The 27,839-nt window shown below is 42.9% G+C and overlaps 2 protein-coding genes across 8 annotated transcripts in view; one reads left to right on the top strand and one right to left on the bottom strand.

Annotated features, from left to right (window-relative positions):
* Nucleotides 1-576: 576 nt before the first annotated feature.
* waca (WW domain containing adaptor with coiled-coil a) lies at nucleotides 577-24,113 on the bottom strand. Of its 2 annotated transcripts, none has more exons than XM_028970543.1 (13): nucleotides 23,785-24,113; nucleotides 23,473-23,506; nucleotides 22,232-22,424; nucleotides 18,821-18,912; nucleotides 15,853-15,968; nucleotides 13,940-14,052; nucleotides 13,395-13,658; nucleotides 5,554-5,676; nucleotides 4,316-4,467; nucleotides 3,602-3,720; nucleotides 3,135-3,330; nucleotides 2,891-3,018; nucleotides 577-2,234 (listed from the first exon to the last, which is right to left on the bottom strand). In XM_028970543.1, the coding sequence occupies exons 1-13, from the start codon at nucleotides 23,823-23,825 to the stop codon at nucleotides 2,165-2,167; spliced, it is 1,641 nt and encodes a 546-aa protein (XP_028826376.1). In that variant the 5' UTR covers nucleotides 23,826-24,113; the 3' UTR covers nucleotides 577-2,164. The 2 variants fall into 2 exon arrangements, with proteins under 2 accessions (XP_028826376.1, XP_028826377.1); XM_028970544.1 differs by having other exon boundaries at nucleotides 4,316-4,464.
* Nucleotides 24,114-27,246: 3,133 nt separating this feature from the next.
* mpp7a (MAGUK p55 scaffold protein 7a) overlaps nucleotides 27,247-27,839 on the top strand; it is a 47,108-nt gene continuing 46,515 nt past the window's right edge. For all 6 annotated transcript variants that reach the window (XM_028966808.1, XM_028966806.1, XM_028966807.1 and 3 more), the window contains exon 1: nucleotides 27,247-27,438. The gene's annotated coding sequence lies outside the window, so the exon portion shown is untranslated. The remainder of the gene's footprint in view (nucleotides 27,439-27,839) is intronic.

Genomic DNA, 27,839 nt, shown 5'->3' with positions numbered 1-27,839 from the left:
TGATTAAACACCACATGAATATTAGAGCTGTTCTGTATAACTGTAAAGCCATGGTTTCGCTCCCTGCTTTTCTGTACAGACTGCACCACGTATTAATATACCAGCTCAGGTCCATAAATGAAGTAGACTCAGTGAGGGAACAACTATTTTATGGAACAAAAATATTGGGTCAAACTGCTGAACGCAATATGACGAATGACCACATTTAGCCTGATGAACCATCTCAATGAAAAGCAACAGCCCTTAAGAGGAAGTATTTTTATTATTATTATTATTTAGTTTTGTCCATATATGTCAGGAAACAATACAAAGCAATGACCCGGTCGTCCTGATTGAGCATGTGAAGGATTTAAGGTTACACACTGGTGCTTTCAGGTGACGTCAGACCCGTGGGACGGAGAACACGGGGAACTGGGGTGGAGAAAAAGTGGAGAAACAAAAGTTTGCTGGGAGCGGCGAGAGTTTAGACTTTCAACAAGGCACTAGAAATATCCATACTGATATCCATACTAACTCCAAAATTAAAACAGTAACAATAATAATAATAATAATAATAATCATAGAACCAGTGCTGGCTTCAGTTAGAATGTTTTATTACAATACATACAATTTCACATTTGACCTTGTGACCCCGGGTGACTCTGCCCTGACCCTGGCGATGTGGGGGGGGGGGGCTGCACAGTCCAGTCCTTGCCTGTGAGACCCTCTCTGCACCCACCCCTGCCATATACCTCCACAGCCTTTAACTTCTAGGATGGGGCAAAATGGAAAAAAATAATCTGAAGCAGTTTTAAGTCAACTGCACTATTAATTAAAAAAGAAAAGAAAAACACTGCAACTCTAATAAACCCCCCCACCCCACTGCTGTCCAATATTGCGCAACTGTACAACGGAATGAAAGTGCAAAACCTTCATATTGTAGGTTTAAGAAGATTTCTTCCCCTAAAGCATGGGAAAGCAAACTGCTGGAAAATGTTGTGAGAACTAAGAAGGGGCTGGAAGTGGGGAAAAAAAAAAAAAATACAATTCCACACATGGGACCTGGTTTGTTGGCTGTTCGGTGGGCCGGGGGAGGGTCCAGAACAGAAGCGGCACTCACTGATTCGCTCCTTTCAGGTCACCCAAACAGGCACCAGATGTAGCAGTGATTGCGGCGAGCCACCAGGGGGCAGTCATGAACAACTAACAGACCACTGAACCATTGCAGACAGACGTGGTACAACTCATCCAGGCAGAGAATGCTGCCCATGGAACCATTATAGTGCAAACAAAAGGAAGGAAGGAAAGAAGGAAGAAAGGAAGGTCGAGCTGTTTCCGACTGCTAAGCTGTAATGCGGCATTATTATTATATTTTTTTTTTTTTTAAAAAGACTCGAAGACAAAGTTCTAGACTAGACTGTGTGGGTGTGTACACCTTTAAGTGTGCATGTGACAGATGAAGGGTGTGTGGGGGAATATGTGTCGTGTTCAGGTGGACAGTCAACCTTTCCCATGCATCTCCTTCAACATGCTTGAGGCAATGGTTCACTGATCTATTTCAGTCAGAAGCTTATGGTTTTCTTTTTTTCATCTTTTCCTTTAAAAGTCTGCAGACAAAAAGTTAACATTACAGAGACTGAGGGGAGGAGTTTCCCCAACCCAATCCGGCAACAGATTAGTTTTATGGTTTGGACGTCAAAAGCTTTTTTTTTTTTGTCTGTTTTTAATCTTCCTCTGATAGGCATGGCTTTCAATCTACAAAACATATTTACAACATGGAAATAACATCTACAAGAAATCTACACATAACAGGGCAGCAAGGTGAGCAGGTCCTGTCCCATCTCAATTCCCTGATCCCTCAACTCCGCACACACACACACCACACACTCCTGCCCCCCCCCCCAAAAAAAACAACCCCACCCTCCTCGGTCCAAAAGCCACTGGGCTGCAGCTTTGTGTAAGAGTAAGACTGGGCCCCCATGACAACGGAACACCAACAGAACCAGTGGGGGTTCTATAAGGTTCCGCTTGTGTGTGCAATGGATCAGTCTGCCTTCTTTTCATCTCCACCAATGCCCCCGCACTCACTCACTCACTCACTCACACACACACACCCCATATCTCTTCATCCTCTTCCAACTCTCCCTAAAGCACTCAGACTTCCAATCGCAGCAAACCAGAGTCCTCAAACCATGAAGGAGTTCTGATTCTTCAGCTTTTCAAGTTCTTTAATTTGTTGTCTCAAAAATAGTATCCTGAAAAAGAGAAACAGAAGGTAGTGTGTTAGTTATGTTGATGCCCAATGTAGTCACAGTAAAGTTAGGTCAGCCACCCCGACTGATTATTCTCAACTCAAATGCAATCATGTGGTCAACTGAAGTCAGTATGTGACCACTTCCTAAACAAGACTGTCAGCAAAGGCAAGATTTGCATGACCATGCACTTTTTTGATGGGAAATTGTTTGGTGCATTTAAAAAAAAAAAAAAAAAAAAAAAATGGAATGAGTCCAACTCCAGCTCAGATATTGTTCATGTTGTAAATGACTTATCTGAGAATGGCTGTTAATGAGGAATAGTTGCATACGTGTAGAGGAAATTAAACAATTGCGTACCAATGAAACACTGATCGTTGACCAAAGTATTATAATTAAACAACACACAAACATTCATTGTTAAGAAACCCTTCCAATGATCTAAGTACAGCCAGAAACAGTTGCACTGAATAAATGACCTTCACACTAGTAGTGCAGCATTTAATCATTTAAAAAAAATTGTCAATGACAATTCTATATTTTTTTTCCATATTCAAATCAGTTTCATGCTTTTTTTTTTTATAAATGTATAAATAACCCTAAATGGTAGTTTATGATAACGTGTATGCAATAACATGCAGGCATGGGTGATGCGCTACCTCTGCTCGCGCAGCGTGGCCTGTATCTCACAAACTCTGACAAGAGAACGCAGGTTCTTGAGCTCGGTGCAGTTCTCAGACATGTAGATGCTCCCCATGGTGTGGGCTTCCTCACGCAACCGAGACGCCTGGAAGCAGACGGGGCAATCAGTACCAGACCCAACACACTGGAAAAACTAGCTCTTGCACCACATGCATCAATATACACAGCAGTGATGTGGGACATACTCAGGTGGCAAGGTACCTGTTTCTCTGCGTGTTCTGCAGGCCAGCCCTGGACGTGTTTGATGAGGTTCTCGTTGAAGTAGGCCGCGAGCGAAGGGGTGAAAGAGCACGATCCTCGCCCTGCTGCCACTCCCTGCCCTCCCCCACCACTGCTGTTGCTGTTACTGATGCTTGGGGCCACATGGTTGGGACTGGGTGAAGGGCTTCTTTGACTGCTGTAGAGGAAGGGAGGGGGGGGGGGGGGACTATTAATGTAATTTTATCTATGGATTAAATAAATTTAAAATACAAAATTGCACACTTACAAAAAACTAAAATGAACGGGGAAAAAAAAATAGTTCAGCTGCATGCCACTAGATGGGAGTGTAACACCACTTTTGAGGAAGGGGCACAATAACTCAAAACAAATAATAATATAGCTCCGGTCAACTCAGTTAAAGGCCATTTAGAAGCATACAGTATGATACAGCGAGCACGCTGGCGTACCTCTGTCTCTGCAGCATACGGGGAGAGTTGGCCGTGTCGTGATGTTTGTCTGACGAAAGGGGCTGCTGAGTGGAGGGTTGAGGGAGAGGTCCTGGCTTCACTATAGGCGTACTGCACAGCTGATGGGTCAGTGAGAGAGAAAAAAAAATTAATTGTGTGTCTTTTTTTGGTTTAACATCATATCGACAAGGTTCTTACACATTTCTACAAAAGAAAAAAAGAAAAAAAAATTATTCACGTTTACCAGAAAAATGTGTAACTAAATTTATGACAACACAGAAAAGCTTAACTTCATGAATGTGTTTTCTTCCTTCACGCAAGCCCAAGTAAAATGGAACCGATCATGTTCCGGCATAGATCATCTGTAATTTACATTACTTTTAAAAGGAGACACGCAGCTGCAGAGGTGCTGGAATATGGAAGCCGCTCACGCAGCAACACGTGACGTGGTTCGAAATGTAAAGCCAGCAAAGCTACTATAAACCTGCTCTGGTTTTAAATGTTGTCCGTGTAAACGTAGAAAAACTTCTTGTGCAGACCTACAGGCAATTCATGTCATACATTTGTGTCAGACTTTGTCTGTTTTTCATATTCCAAAAGTTTAAGGCCTGGAAAATTATTTTCAAATTCCATGACTTTTCCAGGTTTTTAATAACACTAAATAGTGTCCGACACTTCATATGCACATGAGTAAAGTGACTAAGGGGGCACTACCTTGGTCTGTGAGGCTACAGGCGGTGTGTTGAGGAGTGGTTTATGTGGGACAGCATTGGTCTGAGGGGTGCTGATCCGTGGAGACACATATGACCGCGGGGACGAGGCATCAGATGTTAACGACATCGGCGACTGGCTGGACTGCTGGGCTGCTTAACGGCAAAGGAAACAAAAGAAAAAAGTAAATTTGCATAATATAATAAAGACGACAAATTTTGTAGCAAACAAAGTACTCCACGAACACAGTTCACTTAATTCGGGTTTATTAATGAGACAGTGGTCAGATCTTTTGATTTGCACCAATTGGCACCAAACATTGTGGTTGGTGAATGGTGTTGATTACGTCATTTCCACGAATGACCCCTCAACGTCTACAAGCCGCTCTCCTCCTGATTAGCATTTAAAGATACAGACAGCAAAACTGCACGTCCTGGGGAAATCTCATTGAAACTGACTAAATGTATCTGAAATTCTGCACCATGGCTGAATTAAAAAATAGGATTAGGTAACCACTAAGACCGAAATAAAATATAACATTTCATAATAGGAGACCTTTAAGTAGTTTTAAGCAATCTTGTCTTATTATTGTTGTGGTCTGCAGTATTAGTAGAACGTCTCATCAAATCCCTGAAAATGTTTCTGAAGGCACATGTATTAAGAGAGCAGGTCCTCTTGTATTACAGGGACCGCTTTACTGACGTCGGCCCCTGATACTGGGCGACTAAGGACTGGATCAGTCATCCCAAAAGAATTCAGCAGGGCTAAAGTTGAGAGCCGACTGGATTTGTTCTGAGCCATTACTGAGAGAAGCTCAGTTCATGGATCTGCTGAATCAGGACAGGGGCCTTTCTCAAAATAGTCTAGAGGCGTGAAGTGCACCCATTACTCTCTTCACACCTTTCTGAAGTAGTTAGCATTCTCCAAGGACCCGCAAATCTAACACCATTTGCATTGCTCTACTAGCAGACACCTGGCTATGGATACTGTGAGAATCTGCTGCAGATGTGGCCACAAAATTCTATATTTTAAAATTTGTGAACGAAAAAAAAACCCCACAAAGGATTACCATATTTTTCCGCCTGCTTTTTCAATTGTTAAGACCAGAAAACAGTCGGCATGTGCGAAACCTTCCATTTGAGGAAAACCTCCATTGTCGCCCAAAGCCTCCAGCAAACTCACGCTTTCAGCATGGCTGAGAGGAGGAAGGACTAAACACATGAGTCAGGCAAAGTCTGTACCTTGGTTAGACAGCTGTGCAGCCTGGGACAGCAGCGTGGTGATGTTGAAGGCGGACGGGCCGGCCGTGAGGATCTTATGAAGCATCGACTGCAGCGACGCCTGAGTTACAGCAGCCGTCAGAACTAGAGAGAAAGAAAGGAATTTTTTTAAGTTAGCATTTTCAATAAGAAACTGTAAAACAGCATATCACTTTCATACAAACAGAAGTCCAAAACTATAACATCTCCATTAACACACATTTTACACTATCTACCTCCACCTACAACATACCTGATAAAGAAAATACCTTCAGTAATAATAATAATAAGGAGTGTTAGCAATATTGTATGTGGTGATATTGGATTAATACTCAATTGCAATTTGCAAGCAGTCACACATTGTTAAATATTCAGTAAACACAACCAATTTGAGTTAATTTCAGCAGGAATTCTTAAGATGTATTGTATCAAAGCCTATAGACACAAAAAAGTACGCTGGATACAAACTCCCGTCCACCTAGTATCACGCTCAAAAAACTACAGAATCGCTTGTGTATTTGTCAGTGCCTCTGTGCCTCTATATCACTGAGTTGGGGTACACAGAGGGGGCAGTGGTGCCCCAGCAGTTAAGGAAGCTGCCCTGTAAATCAGAAGGTTGCCGGTTCGAATCCTGAGCAGCCAAGGTGCCACTTAGCAAAGCACCGTCCCCACACACTGCTCGCCGGGTGTCTCTCATGGCTGCCCACTGCTCACCAAGGGTGATTGTTAAAAGCAGAGGACACATTTCGTTGAGTCACCATGTGCTGTGTATCACAATGACAAAATCACTTCACTTTCACACACACACACACACACACACACACACACACACACACACACACACACACACACACACACACACCATGTGACTCCCAACTCAAAACACATTACGGTGCCAGATACTGCATGAAAACTAAAGTAGTTGACCTTGCCTGAACACAAATTCATCACTCATTCTGTATCCATGTTTATTTGGGGGTTTATGTGGGGGTATAGTGGACACATGCAAATAATTGTTTAATTCAATCATACTGGCTTAGGCCCCATCTACACGAGAACGCTTTTCACCAAAACGGCAAAATTTGTCCAATATGGACTGCCGTTTCAGGGCACCAGAACAATTATTTTCTGAAACTGGTTGCAGAGTGAATTTCTCTTCTCTGTCTCCCCACGTGGACTGAAAAGCCACCTAGAGGTTAAAGCAGCAGAAGGTTGCCATTCGAATCCCGAGCTGCCAAGGTGCCACTGAGCAAAGCACCGTCCCCACACTCTGCTCCCCGGGTGCCTGTCATGGCTGCCCACTGCTCACCAAGGGTGATTGTTAAGAGCAGAGGACACATTTCACCGTGTCACTGTGTGCTGTGCTGCAGTGTTTCACAATGACAATCACTTCACTTACACTGTATTGGTGTCACGCAAGTCATCGGAGGGATGCCCTGGGAAGGTGGAAGCAGGTGATTTCCCACACATCACATCAACAACGACTCAACTCGACCCAGCTCAGCCATATAAAGTAAAGCCACTGTTGGAGCGAGCGTGGCATGCTCTGCGCTCGCTGTGAGGTTGGCGAACGTGGACCGCGGTGAGCGCACAAGACCACCGAGGGGCATGCTGCGTTTCAGAGCAAAGTAAGGCGCATGCCACACTGTCTGAAAGCGCCTTCATTCCAAGTCTCCTGGGCCGCACGTTTCTGACGTGTTAACCCAACCTGACCCACAATCCCAAACAAGTCATACATACAATAACGCCGGATAACATGTTCATGGTTGTGCTGCTTATTTTCTTCAGTTTGTTCACTGATAAGTGCTGCGTGCATATGCACTTTATTTTTTAGATGTTTACATTTCAGCAGGTCCTCTACAAGCGCCACACCAGCTAACTGACCAGGCACTTAAATCTCTCATTTTAAATCTTATGCTTAACATTTTTTCGGTGTCCACTACTTCAGTGTGTCAAAACGCAAAGAGTAGGGCTGCACGATTTGGGGAAAGACATATTGCGATTATTGAGATCAATATTGTGATATGCGATATGATAAAGGGCAGTTGCTTGTATATCAATGAAAAGTCGCATACTAATAGTGAAATGTTTAATTTCTAAGCGAAACATACAAACAACCTGAAATGCCCAGGGCTTTCAAAATACAATATTCTACAAATATAATCACAAAAAATATTAAATAATCACAAAAAACTCTTTACATTACTGTCGAACGACAAACCCTGGTAAGGCTAAACAACTGTTTTGATTATATTTGGCCATTATAAAATCCCGTATCATAGTTCTTACGTTTAACCAAAACGTTGTTTGGAGGCTGACTTGAACACCGGGATGCATAGCTTTGCTAGCTTAGCCTAGCTTAGCTAAGGTTAAGACTTATAAAACGGGATTTTATAATGGCGAAATATATTCAAAACAATTGTCCAACCTTACCTATGAAATGTAATCCCCCGGGATCTGGTTTGGAGCGTTCAGCGGTTTTTACAGCCCCAAGCAGCACAAGAGTGAGGCATTTTTATGCACTTCTCTCCATAGACATGTATATGCTTCACAGTACAGCCTATCGCAATATGGCGGTGACGTTGACGTACGATGCAGTGCGTCATGCGGCGTCTAACCATATGTCTCCGAATCGAAAGTCATGTGACCAAACACATCACATCCGACTGAGATGTGAGACTTCAGTCAGCTTGCCAACTTTGAGAGAATGGATCGGCAACATATCCGATCCAATCCATGTACTAATCATTTAAATCGCAGCTTTTTGCGTTCATGTAAATCGCACAGACTGACATCGCGATTACGATTGTGATTAGATTAATCGTGCAGCACTAGCAAAGATAATATAGTTAAAACTCAGTTCACTTGTTGATTTGGCTGAATTAATGTAAAGTGATCCACTCAGATGGTACACAGAATCTTGTATTTCAGCTCTGTTCTTACTTTCAGTGAACTGTAGAAAACGTACAGTATTGCAATATAATCCTATTGTGATTATCATATCAAGAGATCCTTGCCAATACACAACCCTAATAACATTATTATACTTCTTAATTCAGATGCAACTCATCGGTCAACAACAGAATTGGGGCAGTGGTGGCCTAGCGGTTTAAAAAAAAAAAAAAAAAAAAAAAAGCCCCGTAAACAAAAAGGTTTTCAGTACACACACACACAAAACCTAAAATAACGCACATGTGAACAAAATCAACACCCACAGTAGAATTTTTGCAATAGAGATGTTTGCAATATAATATAAAACAATATTATTGGAGAGCACATTAATTTGGGAAAATTGGAAGCCGTATGAATTGGACAGCACAATAAATGCAAGTATTCAAATCAAGCTTAATCCGATTTTTAGACCGTAGTAGTGAGATTGGACCACCATGCTGTTCACATGTTGGTAATGTTATAGCCCTATGATAACAGGTTGCTCTCCAGGTCTGTTAACAGACAGATGTCCGCCCCAGCTACTGTGAACCCGGAGTCTGGGGTCACAATGTTTAAATGTGCACTATGCTTCCCTCAAGCTGATCAGAAGAGACCTGACAATCTAAAACACAAAGTGGAAAATGCCAACATGTCACTTCTAAACAATCATTTTAAATTATTTGGGTAAATTATTAGAAGGCTGTCAGACTTCATGCAGACACCACAGATGGAAAGAGATGCAATTTTTGCATGAAATCATTAAGGCTACGTGCTGAGACCAAGCCTTGCCTCCCTGTCAGCAGTACATTCTGTGAAATCAGGTCCTACAAGCATCAAATACGATCCAGATCAAGAGTTGGCACAACCAAAGAACAGGACCAATACAAACCACTTGGCCACCGCGACACAATATAAATATCCTACAGTCCGCATGATGCTGCCAGCAGTTTCTAATCCTTGCTTGCAGAGCCCAAGCCCGTGGTTCCCAAATGGCCTTTACAGAGTGTAGATAAGAATATTTTTGGAGCAAACACCAAATCAAAAACACACACACACACACACACACACATATACATATACATATATACATACATACATACATACATATATATAGAGCTATATATAGAGCTTACAAAAGGTCACTGAAGGTTGACTTCAGGCCAAGATGCATGTGTATGTTAGAGAGACTTAACTCTGGTCTGTGGCCTAAACTCAGATACACTGAGAGAAAGTACTAAATAAAAAAAGTGAAGTGATTGTCATTGTGAAACACTGCAGCATGGCAAATGGGGTCACAACACAATGTGTCCTCTGCTTTTAACCATCACCCTTGGTGAGCAGAGGGCAGCCATGACAGGCGCCCGGGGAGCAGTGTGTGGGGACGGTCCTTTGCTCAGTGGCACCTCGGCGGATCAGGATTCGAACAACCAACCTTCAAATTACAGTTCCCCTTCCTTACGCACTAGGCCATCACTACCACAATGTATGTGGCAAAATATTAAATATTTAACCCCTTTGTGCACTGCCCCTGGTGATAGGTTGCTGACAATACTACAGCTTCCATTATTTTTCTAACGCTAGCCACCGATGTTCTCTGTAAGATCCCATGTTTAGTTTCCTCTGCGATTACTTTATTCTGATATAAGCCGCATTTTCAACATGTGCTCCTACTGACAAAACTTTGGCCGGGTCCAAAAAAAAAAAAAAAGAAAAAAAATCCAATTTGATCCCAAACGTGTCAAACTGAGTGATTGCTCTCTCGGCCAATCCTACACACACTAATGATATATGATATGTAACACCCAATGTAACACCAGAACAAAGCCGGGACCTGTGTGCGTCACAGCAGGGGGTGCCTTGCGCAAAATGACCCTGCTGCTGCACTTCGGATAGTTCACTAAAACCAGGCATTGCGCCGTATTTCACTCACGTGTGGATGAATGAATATTTTTCAGCAAAACTGGCTCCGATGTTTATCCTAAACACGCTATAATTAAGCAACGCGATTCTGCCTATGACACGTAAGTGCCTTTGTGGATTGTATATGATAATGATGCTAGAAAAGTATCCTATATTCTGGAAAATTAGTCATCATGGATAATCTGAGCTGCACCTATCCACATATGATAGCCATTTACACACTAGGCTAGCATTTAAATGGCCAGCTAGCAGTTAGCATTTTAATGCTAGTTACATGTTGGCTCATCTGTGGCTTTACAAATGTAGTAATAAATAGTACATTGACCTGGATGTAATATCTATATTGAATTGTAATTTTAGTAGAACATTTGCATTGCTTGATTGTCTACTTATTTCAGGGAGGAACACTATGATGGTGGCATGATGCCTCAGGATTCACAGCCTACACAGTTCTCCTTCCACCCCTAGAAAACCCACTGGTGGGCAGCTGAACTATCATTGGAGGTGTAAAAGTATTTGTTTGTAATCATACCAGACATGAAACTGTGTCTAGAGCCTGTGCAGATTTAAATTAAAGTGCAGATTTTTTTTAATTAAATTGTGCTTAAAAATCAGATTCCTAGCAAAGGAATGTCTGCTTTGCACAACAACGGTAATATTATTGGTGAGAAACTATCTAGCATTGTTAAAAAAAAGCTGTAAGGATAACTTCAAGGATACTTGGGTACGCCTACTGGCATCCCTTCATAAAGCTGCAAATTAAGGCTGCAACTATCGAATATTTTTGGAAGAGTATTCTGTATTTTTTTTCATTGATTAATCAAGTAATCGTATAAATCATACTCTTGCGTTTTTTAACAACTCCTATCAATAGTGTGTGCAAAAATGAGCAAGCAATTGGCTGCTATTCAACACAAACAAAATTCGAACTGAACACTTATTAGATCAAAGCTTAAAACCTTTGGGTTACTGGCTCCAGAATTAAGCCCATTTAAATCAATCTTTCTGTGAAACATTCATGATGTACATGACAAACTATGAAATTCACAAACATAGGGTAAACCTATTTGTCCTTATGTTTTATTTTAATACAAAAGTGGTGTCCCTCTGTGCTACAGCCCATCTGAGAATAACGAAAACATAAAAAGTATAAAAAGGTACTAAATAGTAAAAAGAAAATATTAATAAGCAATTAAAGTATTACTATTAATCCAACTTAGTGCATGTGTGCCCAATGCATGTAAAGTGAAGTGATTGTCACATGTGATAGCAGCACAGCACACGATGCACACAGGGTGATGCATTTAACCCATCACCCTGAGTGAGCAGTGGGCAGCCAGCGCCCGGGGAGCAGTGTGTGGGGACGGTGCTTTGCTCAGTGGCACCTCAGTGGCACCTTGGCGGATCGGGATTCGAACCGGCAACCTTCTGAATACAGGGCCGCTTCCTTAACCGCTAGGCCACTACTGGCAAGCCTGTGCCGCTGTGATATACAACAAATGCTATAAACTCTCCCAAAAGTGAATCTATATGCTAATGAATGTAGATTTGTCCATCTGTTGCATTTATTATTACAACCTTATGCATGGGGAAGGTTACACCTCAAAACACACCTATCAGTGTGTGTGCGTGCTCTCTTGCTATGAGTTGATAGTGACGAGGCATAACACAAATAATGTATATTCTAAGAAGCGCTAATGTTAGTTAGCGGCCATACCTTGTAGAAGAGGATGTAAGGATTTACGTGATTTGTTCGGTTAAGGTGCTGTAGTATTGACGAAGTACTTTTATGGTAAGCCAGATCCGTTTTACAGTGTACACCCTCCACTACGTTGTCCACGCAGCATAAAATGGTCCCACACTTTAGACGTTGTATGCCTTTCACGCACACCGGTATCTTCATTTTCCACCATTGCCATAGAGCTCAAAATAATTCGTGCCTCCTTAAATCTTGAGTTTCCTTAAAAATGGGCTTCAGTTAAAACAGTCCGTGTAAAACAATGATTTCGGTGCTGCGTAGCTCCGCGGGAGCGATACGAAAAGTTGGACTTTGTGACTAATTAAACGAAGCCTCGAGGCAAAGAAATTTCCTCGAACATTTTTTGTAATCGAATCATTAGTTATTCGAATAATCGTTTCAGCCCTACTGCAAATAGTCACTTAAATAAAGGCTTCAAAGTTGCAATGTAGTTTGTCAATGGTATATTGAACCAGAAAATGTTTTAAGAATACGGAAGCAATACAGAAGACCCAGGTTCAAAGTTCACTTACTACCATCGAGTCCCTGAGCAAGACACTTAACCCTAAGTTGCTCCGGGGGAGGGACTGTCCTTGTATATACTGATTGTAAGTAGCTCTGGATAAGGGCGTCTGATAAATGCTTTAAATGTAAACTGCCCTGAAATGACCTCTTTATAAAAAGCTCAAATCTATAGATTTGTAAGCACACGTTTTTCTTTCACCATGTGCACAAAGTTAGAACAAAAATGAAGATAATTGCATTTAAATAAGTAGTTAAAAACAGGCGGAAATGGTGGCCCAGTGCAAAGAGGGTTAAACTGACAAGTAAATGATTAAATAAATCTCATAATTTTGAGAATCATCAGCCGATCTAGGAAAATCCAGCAGTCCAGATGGAACAAATAATATGACCACATATTTATATATACCAGTCATCCAACACTCACAGTCCCACTGCTACTGACTGAACAATATTACATTGGATCTAAAAGAAACACACCTTGCACTCTAAACACAAAGGGTTTCATATTCAGTAGCATAAAATCGAGGACTAGCACTTTAGACGAAGAAGAAGCATCATCATCATCCTTCGGCACGTTACTTGTGAGCAGGAACCACTTGTTCAACTTATTTCAGACAGACACTTGAAAGGTTTCGTGGAGTACAGATCAACTGGGAAAATATTGGCTGGCCGACATCGGATGTGCATCTGTGAGTGCAGACACACTCACCCTCGTTGATCTTGGCCATGTCAACACTCGCGTTGTTCAGTTGCAGGGCAGTCTGCAATGCTGGGAGGAGCTGTCGCAAAAGGGAGGGGTCCTGCAGCAGGGTGGCCGAGGCCGGAGACTGCAGCACCGGGGAAACAGGAACCGTGGAAACGGAGGCTGAGCCAGGGGCACCGGCAGTGCTGGTGGTGGTGCCTGCCACCGAGGAAGAGGAGGATGACTGGGATGTACAGGAGAGCGTGGAAGGCTTCTCAACCGGTACAGACTCTGTGGGCAGAGCGGGATGACTGGTCAAAAATGATTCCAGGGTCCCGCTGAGTAACAGGACACCATCTTTGTACTTATATAACTAAAAGCACAACAGAATCAGGTCTAAAGTCAATTCTAAAAACAGAAACCACAAAAAACATTACATTTGCATTAAAATGTTTAAAAAATGACTACTGTCATCCAAATATGAACTGAAGCAGCACTCCATGTATAAAGGTATAATCACTTAAAAAACATGATTACACCCTTGTATTTTTCAGAAGACCCTGCATACTTACTAGGGGGGTAGCCTGTGGCTGTCGTGGCCTGCATGGCCTCCCGTCTGTAATCCCTATCTTTGGGGAAACTGTTGACTACCGTCGGCTTCGCAGCCTCCTTCTGCCTTTGCTCTCTGATACACACACAGACAAAAAAAAAAACAAAAAAACAAGAGAACAGAATTGTAATTCAGGTCCTTAAAGTGAGGAGAAGTTAAACCCCTTTTTACCACTGTGAGGGTCTCCGTGAGGGGACTGTACCTGAAACTACTGATTGTAAGTCGCTCTGGATAAGGGTGTCTGATAAATGCCATTAATGTAAATGTAAGTATGTTATACTGTAGAAAACTAGGAATGCAGTTCACACCAGTTCTGGTATAATGGTATAGTTAATAGGGATGCAACAATACAGCACTCTCAGTTTCAACACCCTTTATTTACATTTACGTCATTTATCAGACGCCCATGTCCAGAATTACTTCCAACCAGTAGTTACAGGGACATTCCGGGTTTGGCATCTTGCTCAGGGAAACAATGGTAGTAAGTGGTAGTTTAAACAAGGCAAGTGCCTTTGACACTAGACCACTACCATCCTATACAAATACCTGGAGTTTAGATTTCAGCCAATCCAAATACTGATAACAGTATTTCAATCTGTTTATTGTGGGGAGGAGACTTATTGTGTCATTTTAAGGAAACAGGAGACCTAAATATTCACTTAAACACAATTACACAAACTTATGTACACCCTTACTTATATACACAATATTGAAAACTAGTTGCACACCAGCTTTTTCAGAAAACCAAAAAATAAAACACGATAAAATGTAAACAAAGCATCCAATCGAGAATCAATTATTGTTCAGTGTAAAAAGGATGAGCAAATAGACATGAGACTCCTACCAGAAAGCAAGTTTGACCTGTTATAGGCACAGTTTAAGAATCACTCTGAACCACTGAAAAGCAAGTTCTACATGACTATCACACACCATTTCTACAGGGACATATCACAGCTGGCAGGCCTGTAGCATCCGACATTTTTCTTTAGCAGACTGCCTTCCTCGATATCCCGAACATGTTCTGTGTTTCTTCAAATGAACATGTAGTCCCATGTTGCGACAAGACCAGGTTAGAAAGAACACCTTACAGAGGCTGGATGTCCTGGTAAAGAGCAAGGTTGTGTGACGCAAAGGTTGGATGGGATTCGTCTGACCCAGGCCAGCAGCACAATGCTCAGTGAAGTGATTGTGAAACACTGCAGCACAGCAAACGGTGACAACAAAATGTGTCTTCTGCTTTAAACCATCACCCTTAATGAGCAGTGGTCCCGGGGAAAGGGCCCGGGGAGCAGTGTGTGGGGATTTTCCTTGTTCAAGGGGACCTCAGTAGCACCCTGGCAGTTTGATATTTGAACCCACAACCACACCCGCAAGGATCCTACTGCAAAACTTGATAATCTAAGTTACCAATACAAATGAAACTATCAAACTAAATGAAAAGCTAGCAGTAGCCATTCTCTATGATACAGGTTTTATAGTGTTTTAGGGGGGGGGTTCTAGTCCCACATTTGAATGTTTTGTGTGTCAGTTTTTTTTTTTTGGTAATTCCAATAAACAGCAAAAAGGACTTAGGTTCACAGTTCCCACCAATAATTTTCTCTGGGATTGGATAGAGAGGCTGTATCTGGCAACAACATGACAGACTGGGGATACAAGACCCAAGCCGAAAAGAAGGGTACATATGAAGCTCATGTTTGAAAGAGAAGCTACATGACCATGTTAACTTCACGTATGATGAGGTGCAGTATGGTACAATGGAGACCAATAATGATTTTGAATTATTTCATTTATGGTAACATGAAAGCATGTTATAAATCGCTCTGGATAAGGGAGTCTGCCAAATGGCATAAATGTAAAGCCATATGTTGCTCATACCTCTCCAGCCACTCCTTGGGCTTCTCCCACTGCGATACCTCCGTCCTGCAGTTGTAGTAGTACTTCTTCCCAGAGGAGCTGATGTGCTCCGACCAATCATCTGCAGGTTCGTAGGGCTGAGGAGAGTGGGAGGAAGGGAGAAAAACGGAATGAGAGACGGAAGGGGTAAGAGGTGAATACTGATGCAAGAGCAAGCAATCTGGCTGCAGCAGAAACACTTTCTCTGCAGTCAATGAGAATGGAAGAAATCTAAATAAATAAATATACACACACACAAAACTCACACAATCACTAACTGTTTATTTTACACAAGCAATATATTCAGCTTTATCATAAAACTGAACAAAAAGGTAAAAACCAAAAAGAATACCACACTACACACATCTAAAAAAAATAAGTTGGGGACGCCTCAAGACTCGTGTTCCATGGAACAATTCCCATTGCAAAAAAATTAAAATAAATAAATATATATTCTGGATACCCAGCATGCTTTGCAAAACAGGAAGTAACGCACAGAAATTGCCACAGATGTGTTGGGAGTCCCACAAGCTCAAGCGTATCCGGAAAAACATGGACATCTTGCATTCTACTTCATGAGGGTCAAATTTATCCACAATTTAATAAAGCTTATTACACAGTGTGACAGAACAGCCACCGTTTTATCGCATTGACCGTTAATCACCGTTCATTACTGATTACGGAATCAGCAAACAGTCCCCATCTGTATGAAACGTCATCTACGCCCAGGCTTGTCCAAATGTCCAAATGAAATGGCAGCAGCTGATTTCTGACTACTGTCCATCTCAGGTGATGTTTGATGACTCATTTAGGCCAGTACAAGGTTATACTTATTACAGCTCCCAAATCAAGAAAATTATTCATTTTATGACAGACGTGACATTATAAACATGTCTGCCTGTGCAGGATTAAATGTAAGATATTTCTTCACTCCTTTAGATATGAATTTAATATTGCATTGTATATAGTGCACCCATGTGATGCTAACAGCTGGACAGACGCAGATAATTCATACACAGCTTCCATGTATATTCAACAGGACAGCTATCCCCCTGCCTGCAAAACATATACACCTACCCTGAGGGGACACAAACTATCGCAGCCAGAGCCATCTGGCCACGTTCATGACAACCAACGAGCTGACAGGACCTGCAGTGACCCGCCATTAACCCCTTACCCCAGCCTACAACATATATTGTGGCTCAGCAGACAGGCCCATGCAACACAAACAAACACACACACACACACACACACACACACACACACACACACACACACACACACACACACACACACACACACACACACACACACACACACACACACACACACACACACACACACACACACACACACACACACACACACACAGGTGTTTACACATGGAAATGTGATAAATGTGTTTTAATCATTTCATGTTCCCCCATGGCTCCTGATTTATGCTTTATTGGGATACACTTGTTGGAACACTGATTATCTATTTGACCCAGTCCAAGAATGAAAAAGAGGGGACATGACAAATGAAGTCATTCTATGACTCAGTGGTGGCATCAGCCATCTTCTATGCGGCTCCCCGCTCGGGCACTGGCACTGCTGCAGCAGGGGGAGGGGAAAGAGAAAAAGAACCCTCCTCAGGCATGGCATGGGGGTATCCCAGGGTGCTGCCTGGACACCTTGGAGGCGATGATGGAGGGAAACTCTCCCAACCCCCTGCATGGGTCCCTGTGTGCCCTCAGCCGCGCCATCCAAGCTTCAGGCCCTCAGACACCCTCCTGGACCACACAGACTTTGCCACAAGGTCTATTATTGATACTATAATATTCTATATGTACACTGATATAGCCTGATCGTGTCTTCTGTAAATAGAACAATGAAGGATGGGACAACACTGCCTACGAGTGACTACTGCTATTTAGAGTAATTCTATGACAGATCATTCATATATGAATCAAAATCATTATTTTAATGAACAACTGCATCAACTTTTCAAAGCACATATGAATATACTACACAATTTTGTCTCCTTTACATCAAACATTTCTGATCTATGTCTTCCTGCATGTCACAACTGTCTTAACTGCAGAGAACTTTAAAGTTCTTAAAATTTTAATATTGTAAAATTGGCCTCAAATTTTAAATCTGGTTTTGAATTCCCGGTGCATCTTTACTGGATTACAGGAGGGAATGCAAGATTGTCCTAACAAATAGATCAATAAGTAAATAAGTACTAGTGGCATGACAAGACTTTGGCATAGCAGCTTCAGTTCGCCATCACACTGTTCTTGAACTGGAGTGGGTTTTTGAAAACTAGCCCATTATGCTGTTGCCTAGCACAGAACTAAGCCCAATCTCTGCCTCCAGAGTCAAGTTTAGATTTTCATTCGCCGCCCAAGAGCGACTGAAGGTCCGCCAGACAGAGATTCGTGTCTGGGTTTATTAAGCCTATCACAGCCAAAGAAGGTACACTTGATACGAGGAGTAACAAACAGGGACTGTTTCCATTCAAGCGGCATTCTGTGCTCGATTGAGCTGGCCTCAGGAAAGCAAGCTGTAGCAGACTATCCTACCTGGTGGGCAATGCAAACGTTATAGATACCTGAGGTCTTACAAGGTTACAGACATTGTGCGCTTCAGATCGTTCCTGTTGATCATGTGTCCACTTCCCAGGAAACGACACATTTATTACATTTTGCTCCTACTTGTGAAGCATTCTTCCAATTCCTGGGGCATTTCAGGCACCGTCTATATGAGCCCTGTTTCAGAATCACGTTTCAGCCCTAGACTTAAAAAGGTTCTTTGCGATTTTCTAAGAGCCCTAATTTACAAAGCAAATGGGAATCCTTCTAGCCTCCCATTTCTCTACAAACATGGATGCAGTTTGTTATGACAACAGAATGGGTCAGAAACTGTAGACACGGTTTAAACTGCGCGCTCAGGACATGCCGCTTACCGTGTCAGCAGTCTTGCTGGGGTTGGAATGGGAGTTGGAGCTGTGCAGGCTGCTGTGGTTGTGGGAGTTTTCTTGAGGGGAATAACTGGTCCCTGAGCACACAAACAAACAAACAGGGGCAAATCAAAAAGGCAATACATAAAACCCACTATTAAAATTACCATTAACGTCACTGTGACTAGCTTTAAAGGACACAAAATCATAACCACACTTTAGTTCTGCACAAGAGCTTGTGCTGTTAAGGGTAAAGCACTCAGATGGTTCCAAGTCTCCTACAACACAGGGACAATTAAAAATGGAGGTGATCTGTCTATAACAAGGACACACACAAAACAGTACTCTTGGGTTTAAAAAAAAAAAAATCTAATTAGCTTTTGCACTGATGCTATTGTATAGAAAAATATGGATGAAGCGGTCATTGTTATTGGGTCACGCTGGACAGACGCAGGGCAGACAGAAGAGGCTGGATCACCCGGTGAAAGATAGTAAACCATCGCAGGTGCGAAATGGGGGATGGTGTAAGCAACGTGCGAGCAAAGGGGAGGGAGGAAACCCAAGCACCTGCACACTGTGCTGGTTGCACCCTGCCCCAATCATCAGCCACCAGAACATCATCGCTATAGCAACCCACAGCGTACAGAGGTGCCCCTAGGACACCGTTTGCACGAGTACCGGCGGCAAGGAGGGGGAGCACAAGGAGAAAAAAGCGACGCCGAGGGCAAACGAGGGGAAAGTAACCCCAAAAACACAGTGGGCAGAGGTGAATCTTTAGAGTAGTGACAAAAAAAGGGCTGTTAGTTCCACTCGGAGCTCAAAGGCAGCCACAGGTGGTTCTAGCCACCAACAGAGAAATTAGCACTATAACTCATTCAGGGCGCCTACCCACTACAGAGATTCTCTGAAATGGGCTCTGAGAGGAAAGGAAGAGAAAAAAATGTGGCTACTTTTGAGTGCCGAGACACCATGAACTCCCTGTGCAACATTCCAAGCATGACCAAACAATGGCCAAAGGAAACGACAGAGAAATGTGCAAATGGGGGAAACGAACCCGAAAGAGTGAAGAACCTGTTGACCTTGAGGAGTGTAAGTTTAAAATAAAACCATTTTTAATAAAAAACCTAAATTCCAACACACTTCAATATGTGTATCATGATACTATACCAGGAAAATGTTGTGATGTCATTTGACAGCGGTGGAACAAACTAGCACGTACCATACAATCATTACAAGTTAATTTTATTTTTTTTAAAAAGCTTTACGGTTACCTATATTGTGATCTGCAATGTCTATAATTGCACAGACACTTAAACAACCTGTACTCACACACGGTCACACTCATAATTGTGTGCACTTAACTCTCTGGCATTACGTACCTCCAATTATATTAGTCACATATAACAATCTGTATGCACTACTACACTGTACATACTGCATAGAGTAACCATCAGTCTGTTAAATCTAACTTCAGCCCAATTCATCTCCATGCATAACATATCTGTACAAACTGCAGCATATAGCCTAAATTTGCTCTTTTTTGACTGCTACGTAGCACTAATCTTCTGCTCCCCTGGTTAGATGCTTGCTGTATTTCATAGGCTTTGTACAATACTTCTTTTACTTAAGAATTTCCATGACTGCTCAATTACTTTTAATGACATGTTCTCTGACATCTCTGTGCAAATGAGGAAAAAATAAATTTACCAAAAATTGTCTAACTGAATTTATGACAACCCTGAAAACAGTTTTTTCCCCCCTCAAAGTTTGCATAGCCCGAGCAAAATGGACCTGATCATGATCCTGCATAGATCATCAGCTGTAATTTACATGACTTTTCAAAGGAGACACGCAGCTGCAGAGGTGCTGAAAGCAGCACACCCAATTACCACGTGACATGATATTATAGAGCTGCGCTCATTTTTAAATGTTGTAAAAACATAGAAAAACATCTTGGACAGCCTTCAGGAAATATATACAGTACAGTCCAAAAGTTTGGACACCCCTTCTCACTCAATGTGTTTTCTTTATTTTCATGACCATTTACGTTGGTAGATTCTCACTGAAGGGATCGAAACTATTAATGAACACATGTGGAGTTATGTACTTAACAAAAAAAGGTGAAATAACTGAAAACATGTTTTATATTCTAGTTTCTTCAAAATATCCACCCTTTGCTCTGATTACTGCTTTGCACTCTCTTGGCATTCTCTCGATGAGCTTCAAGAGGTCGTCACCTGAAATGGTTTTCCAACAGTCTTGAAGGAGTTCCCAGAGGTGTTTAGCACTTGTTGGCCCCTTTGCCTTCACTCTGCGGTCCAGCTCACCCCAAACCATCTCGATTGGGTTCAGGTCCTGTGACTGTGAAGGTCAGGTCTCCACTTTTTGTTAAGTACATAACTCCACGTGTTCATTCATAGTTTTCATGCCTTCAGTGAGAATCTACCAACGTAAATGGTCATGAAATTAAAGGAAACGCATTGAACGAGAAGGTGTCATAACTTTGGGCCTGTACTGCATTTTATACATACATCCATAAATTTGTATGTTTATTTCATATTCCAAAACTTCTCAAAGCCTGAAATTCTTTCCATGACTTCTCCAGGTTTTTACACAGGAACCCTGTCTCTGGTCCTAAAACATGGTGCAGTGTCTGTAATTCCATTAATTCCACTACACCAAACTGACAGAATGGTGCGGGACCAGGTTTTTAAGCCTGTAAGTAAGTGAGCAAGGTGTAAGGATTTAGGTTAGATAGGGGCAGAATGCCCCTTTGCATATGTAGCCATAAAACGGCTTGCACTGTTCCACCCAAAGGCGCATTTGTCCCTTCCTAACTTACCAAACCACGCTTGGTTAAAGCCTCGCATCCTAGGCTTGATTATGACATAAAGATGGTATCTGGGATGGTATGTGCAATACGGCAGTGCTGCTCAAACCTGTTTACTGCAGCTTAACCACCAAAAAGGTTTCAGTTCCTCAATTAATGAATGCAATTACTGCAAATATTTTGAGGCAAATGGAATTGGTTGCTTGTGCAGTGTATGTGAATCAACTATGGATGCCCATCTAGAAACATAGACAAATAAAGCACATTTATGTACACTATGAATCAGGTGGAAAACTAAGAGACATTTTTTTTCTCGATAAACTAATTAAGAATGACCCTAAAGAGAGGTGGTATTGCCCCCCTCCCAAAACAAGCCTGATAACCAGAAAGGTCTGTTAGAATGATCACCAAAAGTGATCAAAACCACAGATCTAATTTGCATTTGGAGGTATAGTAATAAATGCTCATGCTCAAAAATGCAATTCCAACAGTTATTTTCTATTAATATTTGATTATTATCGGCAACATCAGGAGACATCTAAGGAGCGACGTGTTCAACTTTACGTCTTGATCTGCTTGCGGCTTACCTCCGTCTCTATCTCTGCCTCTGTGTGTGTGTACTGCTTTCGCCCGGCCGTGGCCAGAGCTGTCCAGGTGTTTACTTTCTGGACTGTCAGAACGGCGCAGCATCTTGCTCGGTGGGGTGGCATCGGCGCCGTCTCGCATCTTCTCATGCCGGTGGTCACTGCCCGGGTGACTCTTGGACGAGTATTTAAGAGTCTGCAAGGAACATGCACGTAGAGACACCTGAAACCGCGTTCACGTGGCAAACATGAGTAAAAACTGCTGCTGTGCATGCAGGCTTTCGGTGCCTTTAAAATTGCCTTAGCAGTGTCACTTATAACACGCTTCACCCAAGTCCGCTTTGCACGATGGAGACTGACTGCCACCACTCTCTTGATCTACTGGACAAGACACCTTTGCTGTGATCTACGTTTGATGGTCTTTAAAATAAGAACAGTTACAAACGGCTGTCATGACCTGGGCGCAAATTTAGGTGTTTACAACATAAAGAGAGAGTGTACATTTTCTTCTTTTAACAGCCAGGGTTTACCAGCTCTGGAAACTGTGGATTTTACGTGTCACACTTTCCTAGGCCTGGCCAAGAACCCTAGACAGGGATCAGGGGCTAAAGGATCGGGCCCTGCGTCGATCACTGAATAAAAAGGCGCCATTAAATGGCACCCGCTGACAGCTAATTAATATTCACGCCACAGTGGTTTTGTCGTCCGTACGTGCAAAAAATGAAGGCGTGCGTGTGTTTCCTCCGCTGTCGGGACAGCCATTGGTGACACCATTCATCAGGGCGCAGCTTTAGCACAACTAGCGTTAGCTTAGCATAGGCCAGCTCAACTTCACGTACGTCGCGATTGCTAATAAAACGTCACGTAACTCCTAGAACCAGCTAGCAAACAGCGCCATTATCCGGTTTTATGCGAGTCGACGCGTGTATTTCTGTGGGCTTTGGTCGTTTCGGGCTCCTGTCAGCGGTTTGTTTTTAACTCCTAAAAAAAAAAAAAAAACCCTTATCTGCTGACAGCCAGGCCTCCCGATGCTAACGGGCTAACGCGAAGCTCACTTAAACTCGACACCGCCGCTTCATTCGACGCGCAAACTCGCCCGCGCCGCCGCAGGGCCGGATTTAAAAGCCTAAACCGCGGGCGGCCGTCCGTTTTCGTCCGAAAAAATAGCTTCGTCGCGTCGGTTCCTGTAACATTTGTCCGCCCATCGGCCTACGCTGCCCGCCCGTCCCGGTTTTAATCTCTACCTGGTAGGGCTGGGAGTCCCTTCGGTCGCTGCACCTGGAAAAAAAACACACACACAAAAATAAAATGAAGCAAAAGTCGGCTGGCGAAACCGAAGCAACACTGTCCAGTGGGATAAATTAAAGCACCACCCGGTTAATTTACCCAAAACAGCAAAGGCGGGGGAAAAGCGCCGCCGCCGAAACGGCGTTCAAGTTATTTTTTTCTTAGTTAATTTCTGGTTTGAGTAAAAATGGCGGATGGTGCGGCGCAGGAGAGGAAAGGGGGGAAATGAGAATAGAAAAAGGAGGAAAAAAACGCAGAGAGGTGTTTACCCATCGCCGAGTCGCGCTTGTTTCCTTGCATACATTACCATCAATGCCGTGTTGGTGTGCGTGTGTGTGTGTGTGTGTGGAGCGGACGTGAGAGAATGTCTACGCGTTTGTTCTCGCTCTCTCCCCCTCTCTATCTATCGCTCGCTTTTTCCGTCCGTCTCTGTTTCTTTCTTTTTTTTCTCCTCTCTGCACGGCCTGCTCGCGTCTATTATTTCGGTAGGCTGCAGCTCCGCTGAGTCGCTCCAGGCCTTCAGTGATCGGAAGAGCGCCCCCGGTCCACCATCTCTCACTCACGCAACGCCGAACTCTGCCCCTATCTGCAGAGAGGCGCAGCTCAGCCCGGCGAGCGCTCCGCCCCTTCGCCCGCGATCGCATCCGGGCACTTCGGCTCGACGATCGGCTCCGCTCGGCCGTTTCCGGCGACGCCTGCCTCTGCGTCGGTAAAGTCTGCGTTGGCGTGAGAGCAGCACTGCTCAGCATCCACACTTAAATTCGTCATTCGTCACTTAAAAAAAAAAAAATCTTCACTTAATAACCAGTTTCCCCCCTACTTTTTGTGTACATTGTCGACATTTTCGAATTCGAAAGTATGTTGAAGTGAAATTAAACTGATTGTCATTGTCAAGCAAAGCAGGTGCAGCAAACGGTGCACACAATGAAATGTGTCCTCTGCATTTAACCATCACCCTTGGTGAGCAGTGGGAACCCATGACAGGTGCCCGGGGAGCAGTGTGTGGGGACAGTGATCGGTGGCACCTCGTACGTTCATGTTTACAGCATTTATCAGACACTTTTATCCAAAGCAACTTACAATCAGTAGTTAGAGGGACAGTCAGGGTTAAGTGTCTTGCTCAGGGACACATTGGAAGTAAGTAATGTTTTAACCTGTGAGGTTTGTAGACCACTTCCACCTTGTCTGTGTACATCCAAGTATGTATTTACTTGTTGCAGGATCAGATGTGTAATTTATTTTGCCCTTTAGTCAGACTGGCTGGTATGGGGTTATTAATTAATTAATTGCTGGGGCTATTAACTATTAAATAAACTGTTTCATTTTCAAGTGTGCAAACTGGTTGAAATGTGTTTGAATTGCTCTCTAAATTGCAATATTATAAGCTACGCTGCTCTCTTAGGACATCTGGTGGATAGATGGAATAGGCGGAATATTCTGTCATGTAACATCCAGATGTTTGTGATTCTTTAAGCAGTGTTCAAATAAAACTTTAAATATATAAGAGATCATCTGGGGGCTAATAATTTGTCATCATTATGTGTTTAGTGACGTTTTCCATTATTTATTTCCATTATTTTCCATGCAGGCATATACCAGCACTTTCTAGAGTCCAGGAATTCCCACAGCGGTTTTAAACATGGGTATTGAATCTGTGGGTCACAATATTACAATGTTAATACAATGTCTCCAACAGAAATGGTTTGACTTTGTGAATAAATAAAACAGAAAAGGTGTATCCAATACATGGGAAGTCTATATTCTTTTTTAGCTGTCACATCAAAATTATATACTTCTTGTTGTTTATGAAGTTTATGGTAATTCCCAGGTTCCTCACCCAAAAAGAAAGAAAAGCTTTTCAATATGTGTGTGTTTTTTTATTATTAACTATTATTATCCCAGCAAAATCCACCAAATTATGTAGTAGATTTAATGGGAAAATGTAAAAGCATCCATTGAACACTGTGTAAAAAGCTCTAGAACAAATGACATAGAGGAAAGCAGTGGTCAGCATGTTAATTTACTATTCATTATAGCTGGCAGGTGAAAGGTCACACAGCCAGACCCCTTCGTAAACACATGTTCTAGAAATTATACCCACTGTGATTACTTGCTCTTGACTGTTATGCCAGGACCATTATCACCCATATCCATAATTTAACGTTGAACAAAAGCATCATTTAAAACTTGAAATGACATGCAAATGTATGTAATTTTTCACAGATTCTCATTACACAAATCTCTTTCAATGTAATATTTTTTTTTTCTGATCTACTACCACATTACAAATAACTGCAGAAACAAGCCATAGCAGAACTTCAATTCCAGCATTGGGTGTGACCTCTAGCACACACACCGTGCCACCTAGGAGAGAACACCAAAGAGGGTTGTGAATGGTTGGATTTAGTTAACAGATGTATAGACCATGGAGAGCCCATAAGGCGACTTTTCTCATCATGGTAATGGCTGCATGCATTTCTGGATTTCAGTGAACCATATGCCAACCTATTACTCTTAGAAATTATCGTTCTTTTTAAATATGTACAGTACAGGCCAAAAGTTTGGACACACCTTCTCATTCAATGTGTTTTCTTTTTTTTCATGACCATTGGTAGAATCTCACTGAAGGCATCAGAACTATGAATGAACACATGTGGAGTTATGTAGGGGTGGTAGTAGCCTAGTGGGTAACACTAGGGCAGGGTGCAGGGGCAGGGGTAGTGGTGGCCTAGCGGTTAAGGAAGCGGCCCTGTAATCAGAAGGTTGCTGGTTCGAATCCCGATCCGCCAAGGTGCCACTGAGCAAAGCACTGTCATCACACACTGCTCCCCGGGCACCCTGCTCACTCAGGGTGATGGGTTAAATGCAGAGGACAAATTTCACTGTGTGCACCGTGTGCTGTGCTGCTGTGTATCACATGTGACAATCACTTCACTTCACTCGCCTATGAACCAGAAGTCCCAGGTTCAAATCCCGCTTACTACCATTGTGTCCCTGAGCAAGACACTTAACCCTAAGTTGCTCCTGTCCCCTGTAACTACTGATTGTAAATCGCTCTGGAAAAGGGCGTCTGATAAATGCCGTAAATGTAAATGTACTTAACAAAAAGTGGAGACCTGGCCTCCACAGTCACCGGACCTGAACCCAATCGAGATGGTTTGGGGTGAGCTGGACAGGTTTATTGCTTTTTTAATGTTACATTTAACCAGTAAAGTGATGCACTTTACTTTTACATTACATGAGAAGTAAATATTTTAATTTCAAACATTGTAAACTTGTAAAACTCCTCACGATGCCTACAACCACCACATGGGGGCAGCGCTGCTGTTTGGAACATTAATTATTCGCGTAGCTCTTTAACGCAATGATCGTTATCGTGAAGTCCTGGGCCTGACACGCTATGGTGGTCAAATCTGCTCTGAAGAAAGACACGGCCTTTTGAAGAAACTACAGTATTTATCAAATTCTCAGTTTAACACAACACAACGTTTTCACAACGCTTCAATTTCAAGGTTAGTCATTATTCGCAAACCTGATTCTAAATAATACTCTAACCAAGCCGAAAGCTGCGGCAGAACTCTGTTGAGAACACGTTGACCGCTTTAAAGAGACAGCCGGGCCCATGAAATATGATTGATGATACGAATAGCCAATAGGATCAACTATCTCCAAACTGGGCCCGCCCTTTCCAGAAGTGACGGTCCAATCACGGAAGCTGTCGCTTCCGCAAGGCAACTCTACCGAGCGCGGCTCTGGCTGGGCTTCTGGCGCTGAAAGACCTCGAGTTGTGGGAACTGGGAGGGGGGGAAGCGCGGGGTCCACACGCGGGGATTCAAACTCTGCCCACAACAGGAGTGAAACAGAAGCGGCGCTCCACGTCGAAGACCGGAGCGGTGACAGTCGGGTCCCGCAACAGATGAGGGGTAAGGGAGCAGCAACTCGCGCCGCCGCGACGTCTTGCGTCTTGCTTTGTGCGTTCGTCTCGATGTCTGCATTTCACTCGACGGGAAAGTTTTGAGCGGCGCGGAACTCCGCGTTTTGGCCGGACCGAGGTGTTGCCCCTGCACCTGCCAGAGAGCTTATCGCTTTTTTTTTTACTCAGTTGGGTTTTCTTTTCTTTTTTTTTTAAAGTTGAGTTGGCCCCGTTCGTAAATTATTTGTATGCCGGGAGCATGAACTCGACACCGAGTTCACGTCACCTTGCTGCACCGTCCGCGACAAACGAGGTTCTTCGTTGTGCCCCTGCAGGCCGCGCACCTCCTTCTTCACCAAGTCAACACACGCAGACTAATGCTGTTCGGTGATCGTCTATTAATATACGGTG

This window comes from Denticeps clupeoides, chromosome 2 (genome assembly GCF_900700375.1).
Source record: "Denticeps clupeoides chromosome 2, fDenClu1.1, whole genome shotgun sequence".
In the NCBI taxonomy this organism is placed as follows: Eukaryota; Metazoa; Chordata; class Actinopteri; order Clupeiformes; family Denticipitidae; genus Denticeps; species Denticeps clupeoides.
Note: the sequence above shows the minus strand (reverse complement) of the source record. Positions and strands in the feature narration are given on the sequence as shown.

Bases quoted from the DNA above. Each gene is read 5' to 3' on its own strand.
- waca (XM_028970543.1), bottom strand. From the start codon at position 23,825: ATGGTAATGTATGCAAGGAAACAAGCGCGACTCGGCGATGG. The intron at 13,659-13,939 runs GTAAGTATGCAG...CTCTGCCCACAG, and splicing joins AGCCACAGGCTACCCCCCTA to AGTCTGTACCGGTTGAGAAG. The intron at 2,235-2,890 runs GTAGCGCATCAC...TCTCTTTTTCAG, and splicing joins GCCACGCTGCGCGAGCAGAG to GATACTATTTTTGAGACAAC.